This window comes from Somniosus microcephalus, chromosome 16, assembly GCF_052327205.1.
Source record: "Somniosus microcephalus isolate GS21.2 chromosome 16, FLI_Smic_1.0, whole genome shotgun sequence".
In the NCBI taxonomy this organism is placed as follows: domain Eukaryota; kingdom Metazoa; phylum Chordata; class Chondrichthyes; order Squaliformes; family Somniosidae; genus Somniosus; species Somniosus microcephalus.
The window spans coordinates 36,462,508-36,479,194 of NC_141002.1; the positions used below are offsets into that span (position 1 = coordinate 36,462,508).

The 16,687-nt window shown below is 45.1% G+C and overlaps 1 protein-coding gene across 1 annotated transcript in view; it reads left to right on the top strand.

The window, feature by feature from the left end:
- LOC147106070 (sorting and assembly machinery component 50 homolog B) overlaps nucleotides 1-16,687 on the top strand; it is a 44,785-nt gene that overhangs the window by 24,352 nt on the left and 3,746 nt on the right. Inside the window, exons 4-12 of the mRNA XM_086008809.1 lie at nucleotides 3,745-3,832; nucleotides 4,550-4,656; nucleotides 4,752-4,882; nucleotides 8,390-8,477; nucleotides 9,138-9,266; nucleotides 10,536-10,607; nucleotides 12,569-12,655; nucleotides 14,011-14,081; nucleotides 16,270-16,337. Of these exons, the coding sequence (XP_085864935.1) occupies nucleotides 3,745-3,832; nucleotides 4,550-4,656; nucleotides 4,752-4,882; nucleotides 8,390-8,477; nucleotides 9,138-9,266; nucleotides 10,536-10,607; nucleotides 12,569-12,655; nucleotides 14,011-14,081; nucleotides 16,270-16,337 (841 nt within the window). The remainder of the gene's footprint in view (nucleotides 1-3,744; nucleotides 3,833-4,549; nucleotides 4,657-4,751; nucleotides 4,883-8,389; nucleotides 8,478-9,137; nucleotides 9,267-10,535; nucleotides 10,608-12,568; nucleotides 12,656-14,010; nucleotides 14,082-16,269; nucleotides 16,338-16,687) is intronic.

Here is a 16,687-nt window from a genome sequence, read left to right on the forward strand (position 1 = left end):
CCTCTAACCCCCCTCCCCACTCCCCTCACCTCCCCTCCCCACCCCTCCTCCCCCACACCCCTCACCCAACCCCCTCCCCCTCCCCCACCCACCCCCACCCCTCACCTCCCCCTCCCCCCCACCCCCCCCCTCCCCACCCCTCCCCTCTCCCTCCCCTCCCCCCCTCCCCCTCCCCCTCCCCCCCTCTCCTCCCCCTCCCCCCTCCCCCCCCTCCTCACCCCCCCCCTCCTCCCCTCCCCCTCCCCCCCCCCACACCCACCCCCCCCACACCCTCCCCCACCCCCACACCAACCCCACCCCCCCACACCCCCCACCCCACCCCCACCTCCCCCCACCCCACCCCCCCCACCCACACCCCCCACCACCCCTCACCCCACCCCCACTCCCCCCCCTCCCCTCCACACTCCCCCCCCACACCCCTCCCCCACCTCCCACCCCCCACCCTCCACCACCCCACCCCCCCACTCCCCCCCTCCCCCACCCCTCCCACCCCCCCCCCTCCTCCCCCCCTCCCCCCCACCCCACCCCCCCCCCCACTCCCCTCCCCCCCCCACCCACTCCCACCCACCCACTCCCCCCCCCCCACCCCTCCCCACCCCCCCTCTCCCCCCCCCCCTCCCTCCCCCACTCCCCCCCCCTCTCCCTCCCCCCACCCCCCCCCCCCTCCCCACCCCCCCCTCTCCCTCCCCCCCCCCTCACTCTCCCTCCCCCCCCTCTCCCACCCCCCCCCTCCCCCCTCCCTCCCCCCCCCCACACCCCCCCCCCTCACCCCCCTCTCCTCCCCCCCTCCCTCCCACTCCCCCCTCACCCTCCCCCCCTCCCCCCCCCCTCCCCCTCCCCCGCCCACCTCTCCCTCCCCCCTCTCCCCCCCTCCCACCCCCCCCCCCCCCTCCCTCTCCCTCCCCCTCTCCCCCCCTCTCCCTCTCCCCCTCTCCCCCCCTCTCCCCATCCCTCTCCCCCTCTCCCTCCCCCCCTCTCCCTCCCCCCTCCCCTCTCCCTCCCCCCCTCCCCTCTCCCTCCCCCCTCCCCTCTCCCTCCCCCCCCTCCCTCCCCCCCTCTCCCTCCCCCCCTCCCTCCCCCCCTCTCCCTCTCCCTCCCCCCCTCTCCCTCCCCCCCTCTCCCTCTCCCTCCCCCCTCTCCCTCCCCCCTCTCCCTCCCCCCCCTCTCCCTCCCCCCCTCTCCCTCCCCCCCTCTCCCTCCCCCCCTCTCCCTCCCCCCCTCTCCCTCCCCCCCTCTCCCTCCCCCCCCCTCCCTCCCCCCCTCTCCCTCCCCCCCCTCTCCCTCCCCCCCTCTCCCTCCCTCCCCTCTCCTCCCTCCCTCTCCTCCCCCCCTCCCTCCCTCTCCCCCCCTCTCCCCCCTCCCTCCCTCCTCCACCCTCCCTCCCCCTCTCCCCCCTCTCCCTCCCTCTCCCCCCTCTCCTCCCCCCCTCCCTCTCCCCCCTCTCCCTCTCCCCCCTCTCCCTCCCCCCACTCTCCCTCCCTCCCCCGTCTCCCCCCCTCTCCCCCCTCTCCCCCTCTCCTCTCCTCTCCTCCCCCCTCTCCCCCTCCCCTCCCCTCTCCCCCCCTCCCCCCCTCCCCTCCCCCCTCTCCCCCCCTCCCCTCTACCCCCCTCCCCTCTCCCCCCTCCCCCCTCCCCCTCCCCTCTCCCCCCTCCCCCCCCTCCCCTCTCCCCTCTCCCCCCCCTCCCCTCTCCCCCCCCTCCCCTCTCCCCTCTCCCCCCTCTCCCCTCTCCCCTCTCCCCCCCTCCCTCTCCCCCCCTCCCCTCTCCCCCCCTCCCCTCTCCCCCCCTCCCCTCTCCCCTCTCCCCCCCTCCCCTCTCCCCCCTCCCCTCTCCCCCCCCTCCCCTCTCCCCCCCCTCCCCCCCCCCCTCTCCCCCCCCTCCCCTCTCCCCCCCTCCCCTCTCCCCTCTCCCCCCCTCCCCTCTCCCCCCCTCCCCTCCCCCCCCCCTCCCCTCCCCTCCCCTCCCCTCCCCTCCTTCCCCCCTCTTCCCTCCCCTCTCCCCCCCCTCTTCCCTCCCCCCTCCCCCCCCTCTTCCCTCCCCCCTCCCCCCCCTCTTCCTCCCCCCCTCTTCCCCCCCTCCTCCCCCCCCCTCTCCCCCCTCCCAATACAATACAATACAATACAATCGCTTTATTGGCATGATAAGGTACATCTTATGTTGCCAAAGCATCAAAATACATTTATGGTTGAACACATAAACGCGGTTCCATTCATACAGTGTATAAACAGGTATATCCCTGAGTGTATAAATATACATTCGCGTTGTTTATATATATTCTTTTCTTAGTTTACTGGTTGTCCCTCTGTTCATGGCAAGCTGTAACATAGTGTGCCGCCAGTGTTATACAGCTTCTCTCCTCTCCCAGTAGGAATGGAGTTTTTGGTTGTCATTCAGATTTCTGAAATCAGGGCATATTTGTGAGAATTTTTGGTAGAAATTCTCCCTGATGCCCTGATATTTTCCACAAGCTGTGAGGAAGTGCATCTCTGTCTCCACCACTCCCTGACTGCAGTGAGAGCATATCCTGTCCTCTCTTGGCAGCCTGGTCTGCCCTCCCTCTCCCCCGCTCTCCCCCCCCCTCCCCTGCCCTCCCTCTCTTTCCCCCCCCCCCCCCCTCCCCAAATATTGGTCAGGACACTAGAAGGAGTCTCCTGCTCTTCTCTGAACAGTGCCATGGGTTCTTTTATATCAACTTGACCAAGCAGACAGGGTTACGGTTTAACGGCTCATCCAGAAGCTGGCACCTGAGACAGTGCAGTGCTCCCTCAGTGCTACACTGAAATGTTAGCCAAGATTATGCACGCAAATCTCTGGAGTGGCGGTTGAACCTGCGACCTTCTGACTCACAGGCGAGTGTGCTACCACTGAGCCAAGGCTGACACCTGACCAGAAATGAACAGAAATTGTGGAACTGTAGTTGGATATTGAATAGTAGTTTTATTTAGTATGTAGCTTGATATACCTGGAGTAGTGCAGTTGTAGTGGAGGCATTATCAGTGTGCTGCACAGCCGTAAGATATACCTCAAGTAGAAGAATGCTTAACGAGACATTGGTTGAGTACCGTATGGCAGTTTGATAGTTAGGAGTAGTGCAAACATGCAGTTCTAGCCCTAAAGTACATTGCTTCATTTTTATTTCTTACTGAGAAAAATAACTGAAATTTTCAGCCCATGCACAATGTATGTTGGTACTTCATGCACACATACCAAAGTACAGTGTCATCACTCCATTCCTAACAGGTCAGCCAAATATTTGCATGGTCAAGGTCATGTGGAGCAGAATTCCACCCAGGCTCTGTACTAACAACGTCAATTTAAGCTGGTGGGTGAGTCTGATCTCTCCCTAGCTGTTTGTTGGCTCCTCTGGCAAGCTCCCCCACCCCCCCCCCCCAATCTTATTGGCTGCAGGGTCATGGTTTGACCATAAATCAGAATTTTATTTCTTGTTTTGATTTTTCACTTGGGCAAATGGTTGCCAGTCTTTCCTGGGTCTATACATTTCTTGACTGTACAATGTCTGCCACAAAGATTAGAATAAAAGTTTTCAAAACAATTGAATTTTTTTCCCTCAAGTTGCTCCATGCAGTGATTAGTAAATGCAACCAAAACTTAGCAAGGCTAGCAGGTGGCACTATGGAATGGAACTTCATAAAAGGACTGACTAGTCACTACAAGACTCATTTCAACAGTGGAATTTGACAAAATGTTAGCACACTTTTTTCTTTCTATCTTTTCTAAAAATAGGTGATGAAGAAGTGTCACGAGGCCCGTGAGCGGTTGCTTCGTCTGGGAATTTTCAGGAATGTGGAAGTCCTCATTGACACTGCCCAGGGTAACTTTCAAAATGTTCTTACTCTAACCTTCCATCACCTAGTGATGATCCAGCATAGCTCTCTGGGTACTTGAATATCACCTGAGCTCAGTGCAACCGAACACCATTGCTAACAATGTAATAAAGTTGCCATTGCTGTGTGACATGTAGACTGAATCTGTTGGCAAGCAAGGTGGTTCTCCAGTACATTCTGACATGGAGTAGTAAGGTATGGGCTTATGTCAGTGATTTTTTTTTTTATATACATAGCAAGTTCTTCCTCTTGGTATACATGGAGGAAGAGGGAGGGAAGGACATTGAGTGGAAGGGAAAATTGAAGGGGTGAGCCACCCAGGCCATACTCGTGCATGTTGAAGAGCAGCATTGGTGAAGCCTGGGAGCAGGACCCTGGCTCACCCTCTTGGGCAGGGTAGGGTGAATGATATAGAATAAGATAGTGAGGCAAGAGAATAAAATTATAGGGAAAAGGTCACCCCATGTGTAATTTTGTCATGATTTAATAAGTAACTCAGTTCTTGAAAGGCCAATTGTGAGTGAGCAATTAAAAAAAAAGTAATGAAAAGTTGACGTAATCCTTTACACAGCTGAAATGATTGGTGATTGTGTTATTTAAAAATGTTTAAACCACTCCAAGGTTCTGTGCATCAATGCACTAACCCGCGGGGGTACAGCACCTTCTCATTTTTGTTTTCTTGATGCATTTTGTTGGTTTTAAAGGTGAGGAGGCGTTGGTCGATGGATTGGATGTGATCTTTGAAGTAAAGGAAATGAGACGATTAACTGGGAGTTACAACACTATGGTTGGGAACAATGAAGGAAGTATGGTAAGATGAGCTCCTTCTAATGCTGCATTTATCGTGACACGTGCAACTGCAATTGTTTCCATCGGTTTTGTTTAATGTTTTTTCTTGTTTTGTAGGTTTTGGGTCTGAAGCTGCCCAATCTGTTCGGTCGAGCAGAAAAGATCACTTTCCAGTTTTCCTATGGAACAAAGGAGACCTCCTACGGCCTCTCGTACTTTAAACCGCAGCCTGGCAACTTTGACAGAAAGTAATTCAGTTACTCATCCATTTTCTCCATGTTAAAAAAGGCAGAAAATTGTGGTCTTGCTGCTTTCACAAAAGTGTTTATGCCATGTCAACTGTCTCCCCCCAAAAAGTTTGTATTTGAAGAAAGAAAGGTCTTAGGCCTTTTTAATTCATGCATGATTTACTGAACTAGTTGCAATAATTTATTACCTTTCCAATGGAGATGTATTTTTTCTTTTGTATTTTTGCAGAATAGGTAAGGTTTCACATCAGTATGCAAAAAATGCAATCCCTCACTCCCCATTTTTCTTTGGGAAGGATTGGGGAACTATATAATGTAAATCTCAATAGTTATGCAAATATTGGCCCAAAGATTGCTGTCAAAGGCTAATGGTGCTCACCATTATTTAAGTGCAAATGCTACAGCAAATTTAGGTGAGGGCAGATACACGATTAAACGTGGAAATCGAGAAGTTGCTGTCAGAGATGTTCCTCTCTGCCGTTAGCTTTGCGAAAATGGCATCTCGCTGTCTTGCTCCCCATTCAAATGCATTGAGCAGCGTGAAATTCCTGTACTTGCACTCTAGATACGAAGTAAACATGCCACAGAAAGATGAGTACCTTGTTAATGACGTGATAAGTGTTCATTACTGCCAGTCAACCCCTCTGGCACTGAAAATTAACTATTACAAGTGTGGAGTCTCCTTCCTTCAGATTGATGTTGGAGATTTAAAACTTTTTCTTTCTGTCTCTCTCTCAATTCAATCTTTATTTCCATCTCTTTATTTCTCTTTCTGTGCCTGATTTGACATTGAATTAACCATTCTAAATTATACTTGTTCGTTCAGACCATGCGCTGTTAATTTTACAATCCTTTAATCTGATTAGTTAAGGAGATGCACAGTTGCTTGCCCTGTTCACTCTGACCCCAGATGCCCTGTAGAGGGCAGCGCGCTGTTTCCATGCCACACTTCCAGGGCAAAATACACTAAACGGGCAAGGGCAAGTCTAACGGTGGACACTGTTGGTTGACTGTTTACAGGAATTGTTGGGCCATTATTTGCTTACTCATTTTCCCTGTTTTTCATTGCTGCTTGTCAATTTTCTCCCCATCTCTTCTAAAAGCTTTGACTCCTTACTGTGTTCCAGTTCAATAATACTAGGCATGTGTGAGCCTTGATGATGAATGTCAGCTGATTATTTGACAAGGTGTGTAGAATAGGTACAATAGGCCGCAATTTGCGGCCCCTACGGGTGCGTACGAGGTGTGTACACGCCGCGCACATTCTGGGTTTTCGCATGCGAAACGTATGCGCAGAAACCCAGAACTTGCGATCTGTCAAGAATCTTCTTGACAGATCCAATGCATCCCCGGGAAAAGGGCCTCCACAGGTGGAGATTTGCGCTATTTGCCCAACACTGCCCAGTGAATGCCCATGAAATTCTTACACCTGGTAAAAGGCCTGCTTTACCAGCCTAAGAGTTTAAAAAAACATAAAAATAATTTTTTATGAATCATTTATACATTTAAAAACCTGTACAATAAGGTTAGGTTATTTTTAGCCCCTTTAAAACATTTAAATTTATTTTTCAAAACTTTTTTTTTGAATTAAATGGCATTTTAATTTTCAAATATGTAATTTTTAAAAATTTATTTGATTAAATGTATTTTTTTGGGTATTCCCATTCATGCTTACGGGGTTTCCGTACGTACGGAAACCCCATAAGCATGAATGGGGATTCCCTTTTATTGGTTGGACTGGCCCACGTGATCCCAGGGGTGCTTGTGAACCACCTGCGCCCTGGGATACGTGGGCCTCTACCCGCGGGTACCCGGAGAGGCCCAGGACCGTGAATCTCCGTACCTCCTGGACCACCAGGTACGCAGGCATTTTATTTGCAGATCGGAGGCATTTCCCTGTGGGAAGCCTCCGACCGCAAATTCAGGGCCAATATTACAATTGAGCCTAATCTTGTCTGCATTAAATGTGTGTGCAGGTGTGGTTCCAGCAGAAGTTGCTGAATCATGCCCCCCGCCTCTCCCCCTCCCCCAGCTTTAAGTCGGGGCCTATACACCAATTATAGTACATGCACCTCCCACCTGTCTAGGAAACTAACTCCGCACCGACTGGGGATGAAACCTGGGATAATCTTGACTTGGATGATTCAGCTAGTCACTGGAGGGATTCACTCAGCCATCTGAGTGCATCCTTTACCTTTACTAGGAAGAACATCGAACTGGACCCCTGCAATAATCAGTTCAGTGGTGTGTCTGTATCATCTGATTGTTAAGTCAGTTTAGCTGTGAAGAATAAATATCAAGACACTGCATAAGCCTTTATTTTCATGGTACTTATTTGTACCTTTGTTAGTAAATTGGCCAGAGAAACTGTGTAAGTTTTTTTTGGCTTTTTTTTCTTCCACACATAAAAGTTGTGTCCTCTGGGCATTGCAAGTGTAAAGAAGAAAATGCTGTTTCCTTATTACATGTTCAGGCTTCAAGACATTTGAAAGACTAATGGGTCTCCCATTGCTCTTGGGTAGTCTTGGTTGTGATGTTTAGTTGCTAACTTGGTCTGTGCCTTTAACTCCATGGTTCTAAATAGGTAAAGTCTGGTAATTGTCACTACTTATAAATTGGAGAGATCAAGCAGAGGGTAGCTGTAACTGTTTGGAAATTTCTGTCTCCGGATCAATGAATGTCTTTTTCTTTTTAACATTGCTTTGCATCATCTGTACCTTTAGTGTGATGTTTGGTGTATGATGGTGCATGCTAGCGCAAAACTTGTTAAATATATTTTTATGTCCTCTTCTACATATCTTCTGTGATATTTGTAGAAAATAGTTTGAAAAATACTGTCTTTTTAATTATGGTTGGAAAAAAGGCAAATTTAGTCAATTTATAATTCAGTTATTCCCTAAATATAAGCCAATAGCTTTATGCCTTTTGTGTTCTAATTGTATAGCTGGTGGAAATTTGGCCCTTTGTTTTAATGAAAGAAAGAATTGTATTGAGGTGACCATTCCTATGTAAGCAAACACCGCAACCATTGGATTGGAAAGCAGTAAGCATTCCTGTTTGTAATTGTTATTTTAATCATTAGATATCTAGTTGTCCAATTTGCTTCAATGCAAGCAGGGTTGCGTTGTCACTTATTTGGTGTTTTTAAAAGACCATAAATATAAACACACAGACCGACACACATCAATTTAGACCTGGTAAGTAACTAAATTCATGGTAACAGTGCTTTGTGCAAGGCAGGAACGGTGCTAAAAGATATGACAGGTTTGCTGTGGGTTAATGTTCTCAACGTTTACTATTAATAAAGTACTGGTCCCTACTTTGCTGCTGTATAAACTGCAATTCAGATCGGAAAATGTATCAGTTTTATGGCTGTTGCTCAGTGGAAAATAAAGGGATACTTAAAGATGTTAATGAAACTCCAGTATTGTATTCAAACAAAGTAAATAGTTCATGGTGTAAACGAAAGGTTTGATCATTAATTGAAATATATATTTTTTTCTTTAGTTTTTCTGTTAACTTGTATAAGGTGACTGGGCAGTTTCCCTGGAGCTCACTTCGTGAGACTGATAGAGGGGTCTCAACTGAATACAATGTAAGAATGAAACACTTCTTTATTTAACTGTTTCAATTGATAATCTTAGCAATTATGTTTAACTTAGAAGAGTTCAAATACTATTGTTTATTTGTAATATTGCTAGCAGTCAGAAAATAGACTTTTATAAGCACCAAAGTGGTTATGTGTCAGCATGTTTAGTGATATTAAAGAAAGTGATGCAGAGATTGAATCCGTTGCAGTTTTACTGAGATTAGAGATACCACAGCACAATATTTAGACATTACGAAGATCCTGATGTGGAATCTGTTGAGAATATTCACTGTAAATTTGTAGTGGGGGCTATTTTCGAGAGGCATCTTGTGCTGCAGTGTTCCCAAACTGAGGTGAAGCTGATGCTATTTATTAACCATAACAGGATTCTTTTTCTCAACTATTGTGAAGATTATGTCTAACTAAGACTTACTGGCTGATTCTCTATTTCCTTGTACACTAGGTCCAAAGTAAGTTATTCCCTAAATCACAGCTAACTTAGATCTTAAACGTGCATAATTCAGAAGATAGTTCAGAACATTATGCAGGCAAGCTAAATGGACTGAGAGGATTTTGAGAACCAGTGCAATACAAAATGATTGTTTTGTTTTAGAACTGTAATATAGTACTCTTGAGGTTCTAATGTAAACATCTATCTTCTTGTAGTTTCCAATATGGAAGACCCATCACACTCTGAAATGGGAGGGAGTTTGGAGGGAGCTAGGCTCTCTGTCTCGCACAGCATCCTTTTGCGTTCGGGAAGAAAGTGGTCACTCACTCAAATCTTCAATTTCGGTAAACCTTCAATTACTACGAATGTTATTCTGAGTTAATTTTTGGTCACGGTAGTCAGAGGCTGTTGCACAATTTAATCCGCCCCATTCATAGATTTAAGATTTTTGAATTTTACACTGGCTGCCAGATGGGTTCCCATTTTCTAATGTTAATGTTTCTGCCCCATTATATTACATATACTATTTTGCATTCATGTTAACAATCAATACTTAGCCATGATGGCTCTTTCCAATACAGCAGTGCATTTTTGGCAATCAATAAACCAAGCAGGACCTTTCTTGGGGATTTTTTTCCCCCCATGACTTTTAAGTCTAGCAGTCTCCTTTGGCATACTGAGACTGTGCCACTGATGACACTGTAAGTTCTCCAGACATGTGTTTGTGTGGTGTCCGTTTAGTAAACACAATATTTTTATGTTTCCTTCTTTTGCTTTGTTGAGAAATAACCAGGCGGGGGCATGATGTTTTTTTTTCAGTTGGTAGTGGGGAAGAGATATCTTACAAGGTTAGGACCTCTATCTCAAAAAAATCTCCAAGAATATTTAAAAGAAATGACCTTCAGCTTAATTGAGTAAGATACATCAGCAGAGTTGAAGCCAGTGAGAAAACTAACACATGCATAGAATGCAGTGCAGAGAGTTGGACCATAGAATCCAGCTGACGTGCTTTCATTGCCATTTTAGACTCTGGTGAAGGTTTTCATCATCAGACATAAAGGAGTAATCTGATTCTCAGTTGAGTAACTCATCAAAAACTGCATGTGAATTATTCAGGATTAATTTCTACAGGGGAACTTTAAATAGACTGCAGCATCTGAAGATGTTTCATTAAAATCCACCTAAACTATTTATTTATAATAATACAATCTTTTCAGAATTGGCTCATTACATGATGGCGTGAGACTTAGCTCAGGCACTAACAACGATTAAATCAACCAGCGCCTTTGACTATTTGTGAGACAGTAAATACTTTTACATAGTGTTTTCTGTTGTCAAAACATCTCCTTACTTCACATTGAATTACTTCCAAAGTGCAGTGACTCTCATGGGTAAAATGCAACATCCATTCTGCCCAAACACCATTACACAAACAGTAATGAAGTAAATGACCAGTCAATATATACAGGTACTGTTCTCACTAATTTGATTCACTGTTCAGCATTTTTTGTAATAAAACATCATGGAAATACATCAGTATTGTATTACTTGTGTATTCTCAGGTAACTTTATTGCTCTGGAAAGACTGATTTGTGTTATTTTTTCCTTCACAGCACACAATGGCCATTGACACCCGGAATTCAGCAATCCTCCCCAAACGTGGAGCTTTGCTTAAAATAAACCAGGTGAAGCAAGAGTGCTGGCAATGCAAGTGAACTCGAGAATGAATGTGTACAAAGCAACAAAAAAAATGAGTTCCAGCTTTTGTTAATTTAGAGCTGGTCATTTCCAGGGCTACTGGAAGATTGTGGTTGTGTTTTTATTGTGGAATCTATCAAAACTGCATCGCCATTCAAAAATCAGCCTGCTTCATTACAACAATTCCCTGCATTACAACAGTAACTCTACTTCAGAAGTATTTAATTGGCTGTAAAGCACTTTAGGACGTCCTGAGGTTGTGAAAGGTGGTATATAACTACAAGTTCTTTCTTTTCATTTCCTCACTCGTCTCACACCTGTTATGGCTGCCAAAGCACCTGACGCTTTGAAATATGCTGCAGGTTACAGGCAGGAATTCTTGATCTCAATAGTTTTGTGAGATCAATTTGTCAACATTTTTGTCTTGTAATACTCCTGTGCAGCGCCTTGGGACGTTTTACTACGTTAAAGGCACTATATAAATACAAGTTGTTGTTGTTGTGGTCGAGATTCCCCACCCACAGCATGGAACAGTAGCAGTATCAGGTGGGAACTGGGAGTTACAGAAGACTGGAACCATGAACTGGAGGGAGATGGGGAAGAGAAGAGAGTACCAGCATGAACTCGGGGGTAGAACAATTCCACTGAATTGAGGGTCAAGAAAAGTGGCTCCCTAATTAGAAAAGGAGGGGGTGATTAATATACATTTAGATTTAGCAATAGAGATGATACAAAACCAGTACATACCCCTAACAGGCATATGCTCCACTTGTGTAGTTAAGCAACTATGGTAAACAAATAAGATAAGAGACAGTATCAAGCTAAAAGAAAAGGCTTGCACAAATGCAAGTGAAAGTGGAAATCCAGCAGACTGGGAGAGCTATAAAAAGCAACAAAGGGATACAAAGAAAGCAATAGGAGGTGCAAAAAGGAATAGGGAAAAAAAACTTGCAAGAGATATCAATGTTAACAGCAAAAGTTTTAATAAATATATTAAGAGAAAGAGAGTGGTAACGGAGAATGTGGTCCCCTTAAATGATGGATAAGTAAATGGCAGACTTGATAAGGTAATACTTTGCATTTTTCACACAATGTTTTGTTAGATCTTTTGTGACAATTATTCCAGGGATTAGTGGCACAAATATAATTTGTGCATGTGTATATATAGATTGTATGTAATGCAGCTTTTAGGAAAATCTCCAACAACTTTGGCTCTTACCTGACCAGTATCTGCCTGTTAGACCTGGTCAGTAGTATGTAGCCTCCTTTAGCTGAGACACAGATTTCTTCATTGACCTAATTTATATAAATTAATAATGTTGGTTTCTTAGTTAAATAAGTATAATTGAATCAGAAAAAAGGGAAAAGTTATAATCAGCCTAATTTACAAGTAATTGCTGAATTGTTGACAACAAATTTATCTATTATGCATTTCAGTAACAACTGATTTATACATCAAGTTGGAAAGCAAAACAGCTATTTCTCACAAACATAATCTTTAATTCCACATTGTTTTTCACTGTGTCTAACAGTACGCAGACATTTTTTTCACTAATCTGAATGACTGGTTTAATGATTAGTTTTCGGAATTGTTTAACTGATTTCCTGAATTTTTGACTCCGGAATAACAAATAAACTCTTGTTGCATTATCTATTGGATGCAAGTCATTAAAACAAGAAAACTAATCAACTTTGTCACAAAACTACTTCACTTGAGAAGTGTTACTGAAAAGTAATATCTTCATTTAGCTCTGGTGCTTAAAAGTACTTGGAGCATAACACTCACAGAATGACGTCTGTGATTTCCAAAACAAGCCAGCATTTCTTACGTTTGTGAAGCTATTAGCAGTGCCGTTGCCCTATATTTGAACTGCAAGCCATAATAATTATTATGCTTCGCCATAAGACGCACGCTTTTCATTGCTTATCATTTGTTTATTTTTAACAGGAATTGGCTGGTTACACTGGAGGTGATGTGAGCTTTTTAAAGGAGGACTTTGAGCTGCAGTTCAACAGGAGCCTCTTGTGGGATAGTGTAAGAGCTCTTATTACTTCAATTATCGGTGCAGTCTAGTTCTGATAATAACATAACCCATTTGCCTAGAAATGTTAAACTTAGGACAAGATTTCTGTGTAGTAGGAGCGAGTATAACCTGTACATTGCAACCTTGAATGAATCAGGTGTGTATTGAACAAGGTTGCACTTTTAAAGAGCAGGCAGGGAATGATTTGTGCCATGGTAGTGTGAGGAGGTAGAATAATAGGAGAGAATATTAATGTTTAAAGAAAACAATTATTTACTAAGGAGACCCATTTCAATACGGTGCAATTTAGGCACTGACTTCTCTTCATCCCCAAGTTCTTGCTGCTGTATTTGTGAAGTATGGAGATCAGCAACATCCGTGTACGAGTGGTTGGTTAAAGTTGTATGCACTAAAACAACGATAGTTTGTTGTTTCAAATTCCCGAACGTTTATATTCAGTAAATAGGTGTCCAATAAAAACATCTGTGAATAATTTCAGTCCAAATCCTAATCTAAGGACTTAAATTTGCCAAAGGGTTTAGTAATCAGTGTATACTGGATTTTAAAAGAATTCAAAGTTCCAAGAATTTGTTATAAAGAAAAATCCTCCCACCTTTCCTATCCCAAAACAAAAGCTGTTCCTTCATTACTATTGGAATGAGAGGGGAAGGGCCAGACATAATTCCCACTCACACCTCACCGTCCTCGGCCTCTTGCATTGTTCCACGGAAGCTCAGCGTAAGCTCGAGGAACAGCACCTCATCTTTCGATTAGGCACTTTACAGCCTTCCGGACTCAATATCGAGTTCAACAATTTCAGATCATAACCTCGGCTCCTATCATTTTTATATATTTTTTTTATCCACACTTTTAGTTTGTGCCTTTTCCTTTTTTTTTAATCTCCCACATGGCAGCTGTCTCTCATTCTGTCAGCGCATTTCACACTAGAGCCATTGTTTGTTTCTTTACCTGCCCTATTACCATCTCGTCTCACCTTGAATATCTCTTAATGTCTCTTCACCTCTCACAGACCTTCCCTTTAGTTCTTTCATCCCCTCCCCCATTTCCCAGCCCCCAAACTTGCTTTTTCATCCATTTCATTTCCTGCTTTTTTCTCTGTTCTGACGAAGGGTCTGCGACCTGAAAAGTTAACTCAGTTTCTCTCTCCACGGATGTTGCCTGGCCTGCTGAGTTTTTCCAGCGTTTTCTGTTGATATTTTGGATTTCCAGCATCCGCAGTATTTTGCTATCATAATTATTTTACTGCTGTTTTGTTGATGCATTCATTGATAAAGTAGCTATCACAGTATGGACAGTTCTTTATGTGGTTAAGCAGTGCTGTATTTAAGGTTTTTTTTACTGATAGGTTCTCTCAGCTTCCCTGTGGGGTGGCCTTCTAGTACCAATTGGAGACAAGCCATCCTCTATTGCTGATCGGTGAGTGTTTGTTTCAGCCATGGTAAATGGGTGCAGTTGTGTACTGACTATCGGATACTGTACTAATGCAGCACAATGGGTGCTTTACGGACAATGGGATTAAAATATATTGTTGGGCACAGTAGAAAGAAGCTGTACACTTCATTTTAATTTTGTTGCTATCCACATCTGGGAGTACTTGGGTGTCAAAAACTTGTTCCATTCCTCCATATAGACAGTCCTTACCTTGATTGTCACAAAAACAAAATTTCCCATACTTCTGTAATGTCTAAAATGGCTAAATGTACCGATCAAGAAAACTGGGTGGGAGGAATTAATCTGGCAGTGTGAAGGGTCAGAATTAGCACAAACTGTTTTCTTTAGTTCCTGCATTTGTCTTTGTGGAGCGTTTGGATTTAGAATGCACCCTATTGTAGCTTTTATTGCCGAACCACTTCTGTTTACGAAGTTTGGAATTTTAAGGCCTCCTCTGGAAGAGCTGGATGCAGCAAGGGTTGAGTATTAGATCATTTTCATCCTGCTCACCCTCCTTCTGGGGTATGAATCATAACTTGGTTACCAAGTGGTTCTCACCTTTCACAAGCTGTGATGGTCACTTGCAAGTCAAAACTTTACATTCTGGCGCATTGGCTAATGGAAAAACCAGTGGAGCAAAAGATGCATCTTTAATGGTAGAGTATTGGAGTAACCAGAAGGTGGTTCCACCTACTCACTAAAGTAAATTGTTCGGCAGTAACACATTGGTGTACTGATGGACTGCACCATAAGAACATAAGAAATAAGAGCAGGAGTAGACCATTCGGCCCCTCGAGCCTGGTCTGCCATTCGATAAGATCATGGCTGATCTGGTCTTGGCCTCCACTCTACTTCCCTGCCCGCTCCCCATAACCCTTGACTCCCTTATTGTTCAAAAATCTGTCTATCTCCACCTTCAATATATTCAATGACCCAGCCGCCACAGAGGGGACAGTGCAAGTTTGCCACAATTCTCCATAAAATTCCCAACCTCAGCCAGGCTTTCCTCTGAGGCACAGAGTAAAGATTAGTCAGCTCCTTAAAGAAAAGTATGGAAAGTCCTTTTTCTGCCACAGGCTGCTGTCGTGAATCTCCAGGTGGTCAATAAAAGAATTGCATCGGCAGAGGACTTGAAGGAATTGCTTTCATATCACTGCTAATGAATGAGTGAGGGAAAAGTTAAATCTAAATCTGTTTTTTTTTAAATTTTGGGCTGATGTAGTCTATTGCCAAATGTTTCCTTTATCTGCGTAGAGTGGAAGGATTGTGGTAACAACAACAACTTGTATTTATATAGCGCCTTTAATGCAGTAAAGCGCCCCAAGGCGCTTCACAGGAGTATTATAAGACCAAAATTTGACACTGAGCCACATAAGGAGAAATTAGGGCAGGTGACCAAAAGCTTGGTCAAAGAGGTAGGTTTTAAGGAGCGTCTTAAAGGAGGGTAGAGAGGTGGAGAGCTTTAGGCAGGGAATTCCAGAGCTTAGGGCCTAGGCAACAGAAGGCCCGGTTGCCAATCTTTGAGTGATTATAATCAGGGATGCTCAAGAGGGCCGAATTAGAGGAGCGGCGATATCTCGGGGCGGCGGGGTTGTGGGTCTGAAGGAGATTACAGAGATAGGGAGGGGCGAGGCCATGGAGGGATTTGAAAACGAGGATGAGAATTTTGAAATTGAGGTGTTGCTTAACCGGGAGCCAATGTAGGTCAGTGAGCACAGGGGAGATGGGCGAACGGGACTTGGTGCGAGTTAGAACACGGGCAGCCGAGTTTTGGATGACCTCAAGTTTACGTCGGATAGAACGTGGGAGGCTAGCCAGGAATGCGTTGGAATAGTCAAGTCTAGAGGTAACAAAGGCATGAATGAGGGTTTCAGCAACAGATGAGCTGAGGCAAGGGTGGAAACGAGTGATGTTATGGAGGTGGAAATAGGCAGTCTAAGTTATGCTGCGGATATGTGGCCAGAAGCTCATTTCAGGGTCAAATGCGACACCAAGGTTGCAAACAGTGTGGTTCAGCCTCAGACAGATGTTAGGGAGAGGGATGGAGTCAGTGGCTAGGAAACAGAGTTTGTGGCAGGGAGCGAAAACAATGGCTTCGGTCTTCCTAATATTTAATTGGAGAAAGATAAAAGAATAGAACTACTGACTTTTCCAAATTGTTTTTTATATTCAGATTTTACCTTGGGGGACCAACAACTGTCCGTGGCTTCAGCATGTATAGTATTGGACCACAGAGTGAAGGTATGATGTGTGATGAGGGTGTGTGTATATGTATGCATGCATGCATGTGTTTGATTCAAGGTTAATATTACATCTGTTAACATTCTCCATTCCAAAAAGCCTTTTTAGTTGTCTTAATTCCCCACCTTGTTGCAGTTTGAAGACAAAACCATGCTTTGATTTTTATTCTGTCGATAGCTCAGTGGGGTGATGAGCCACCCAGTGTGGTACTGAGCTACACGGACCGGGGAGGTCTGCAGGTTCAATCCCTGGTCTGCACTGAATTAACTCATTCCAACTGGGATGGCTACAGCTGGCTTCAGGATACTGAGAGAGAGCGGGGGAGAGGTAGAATATCAGCCAATGTACCT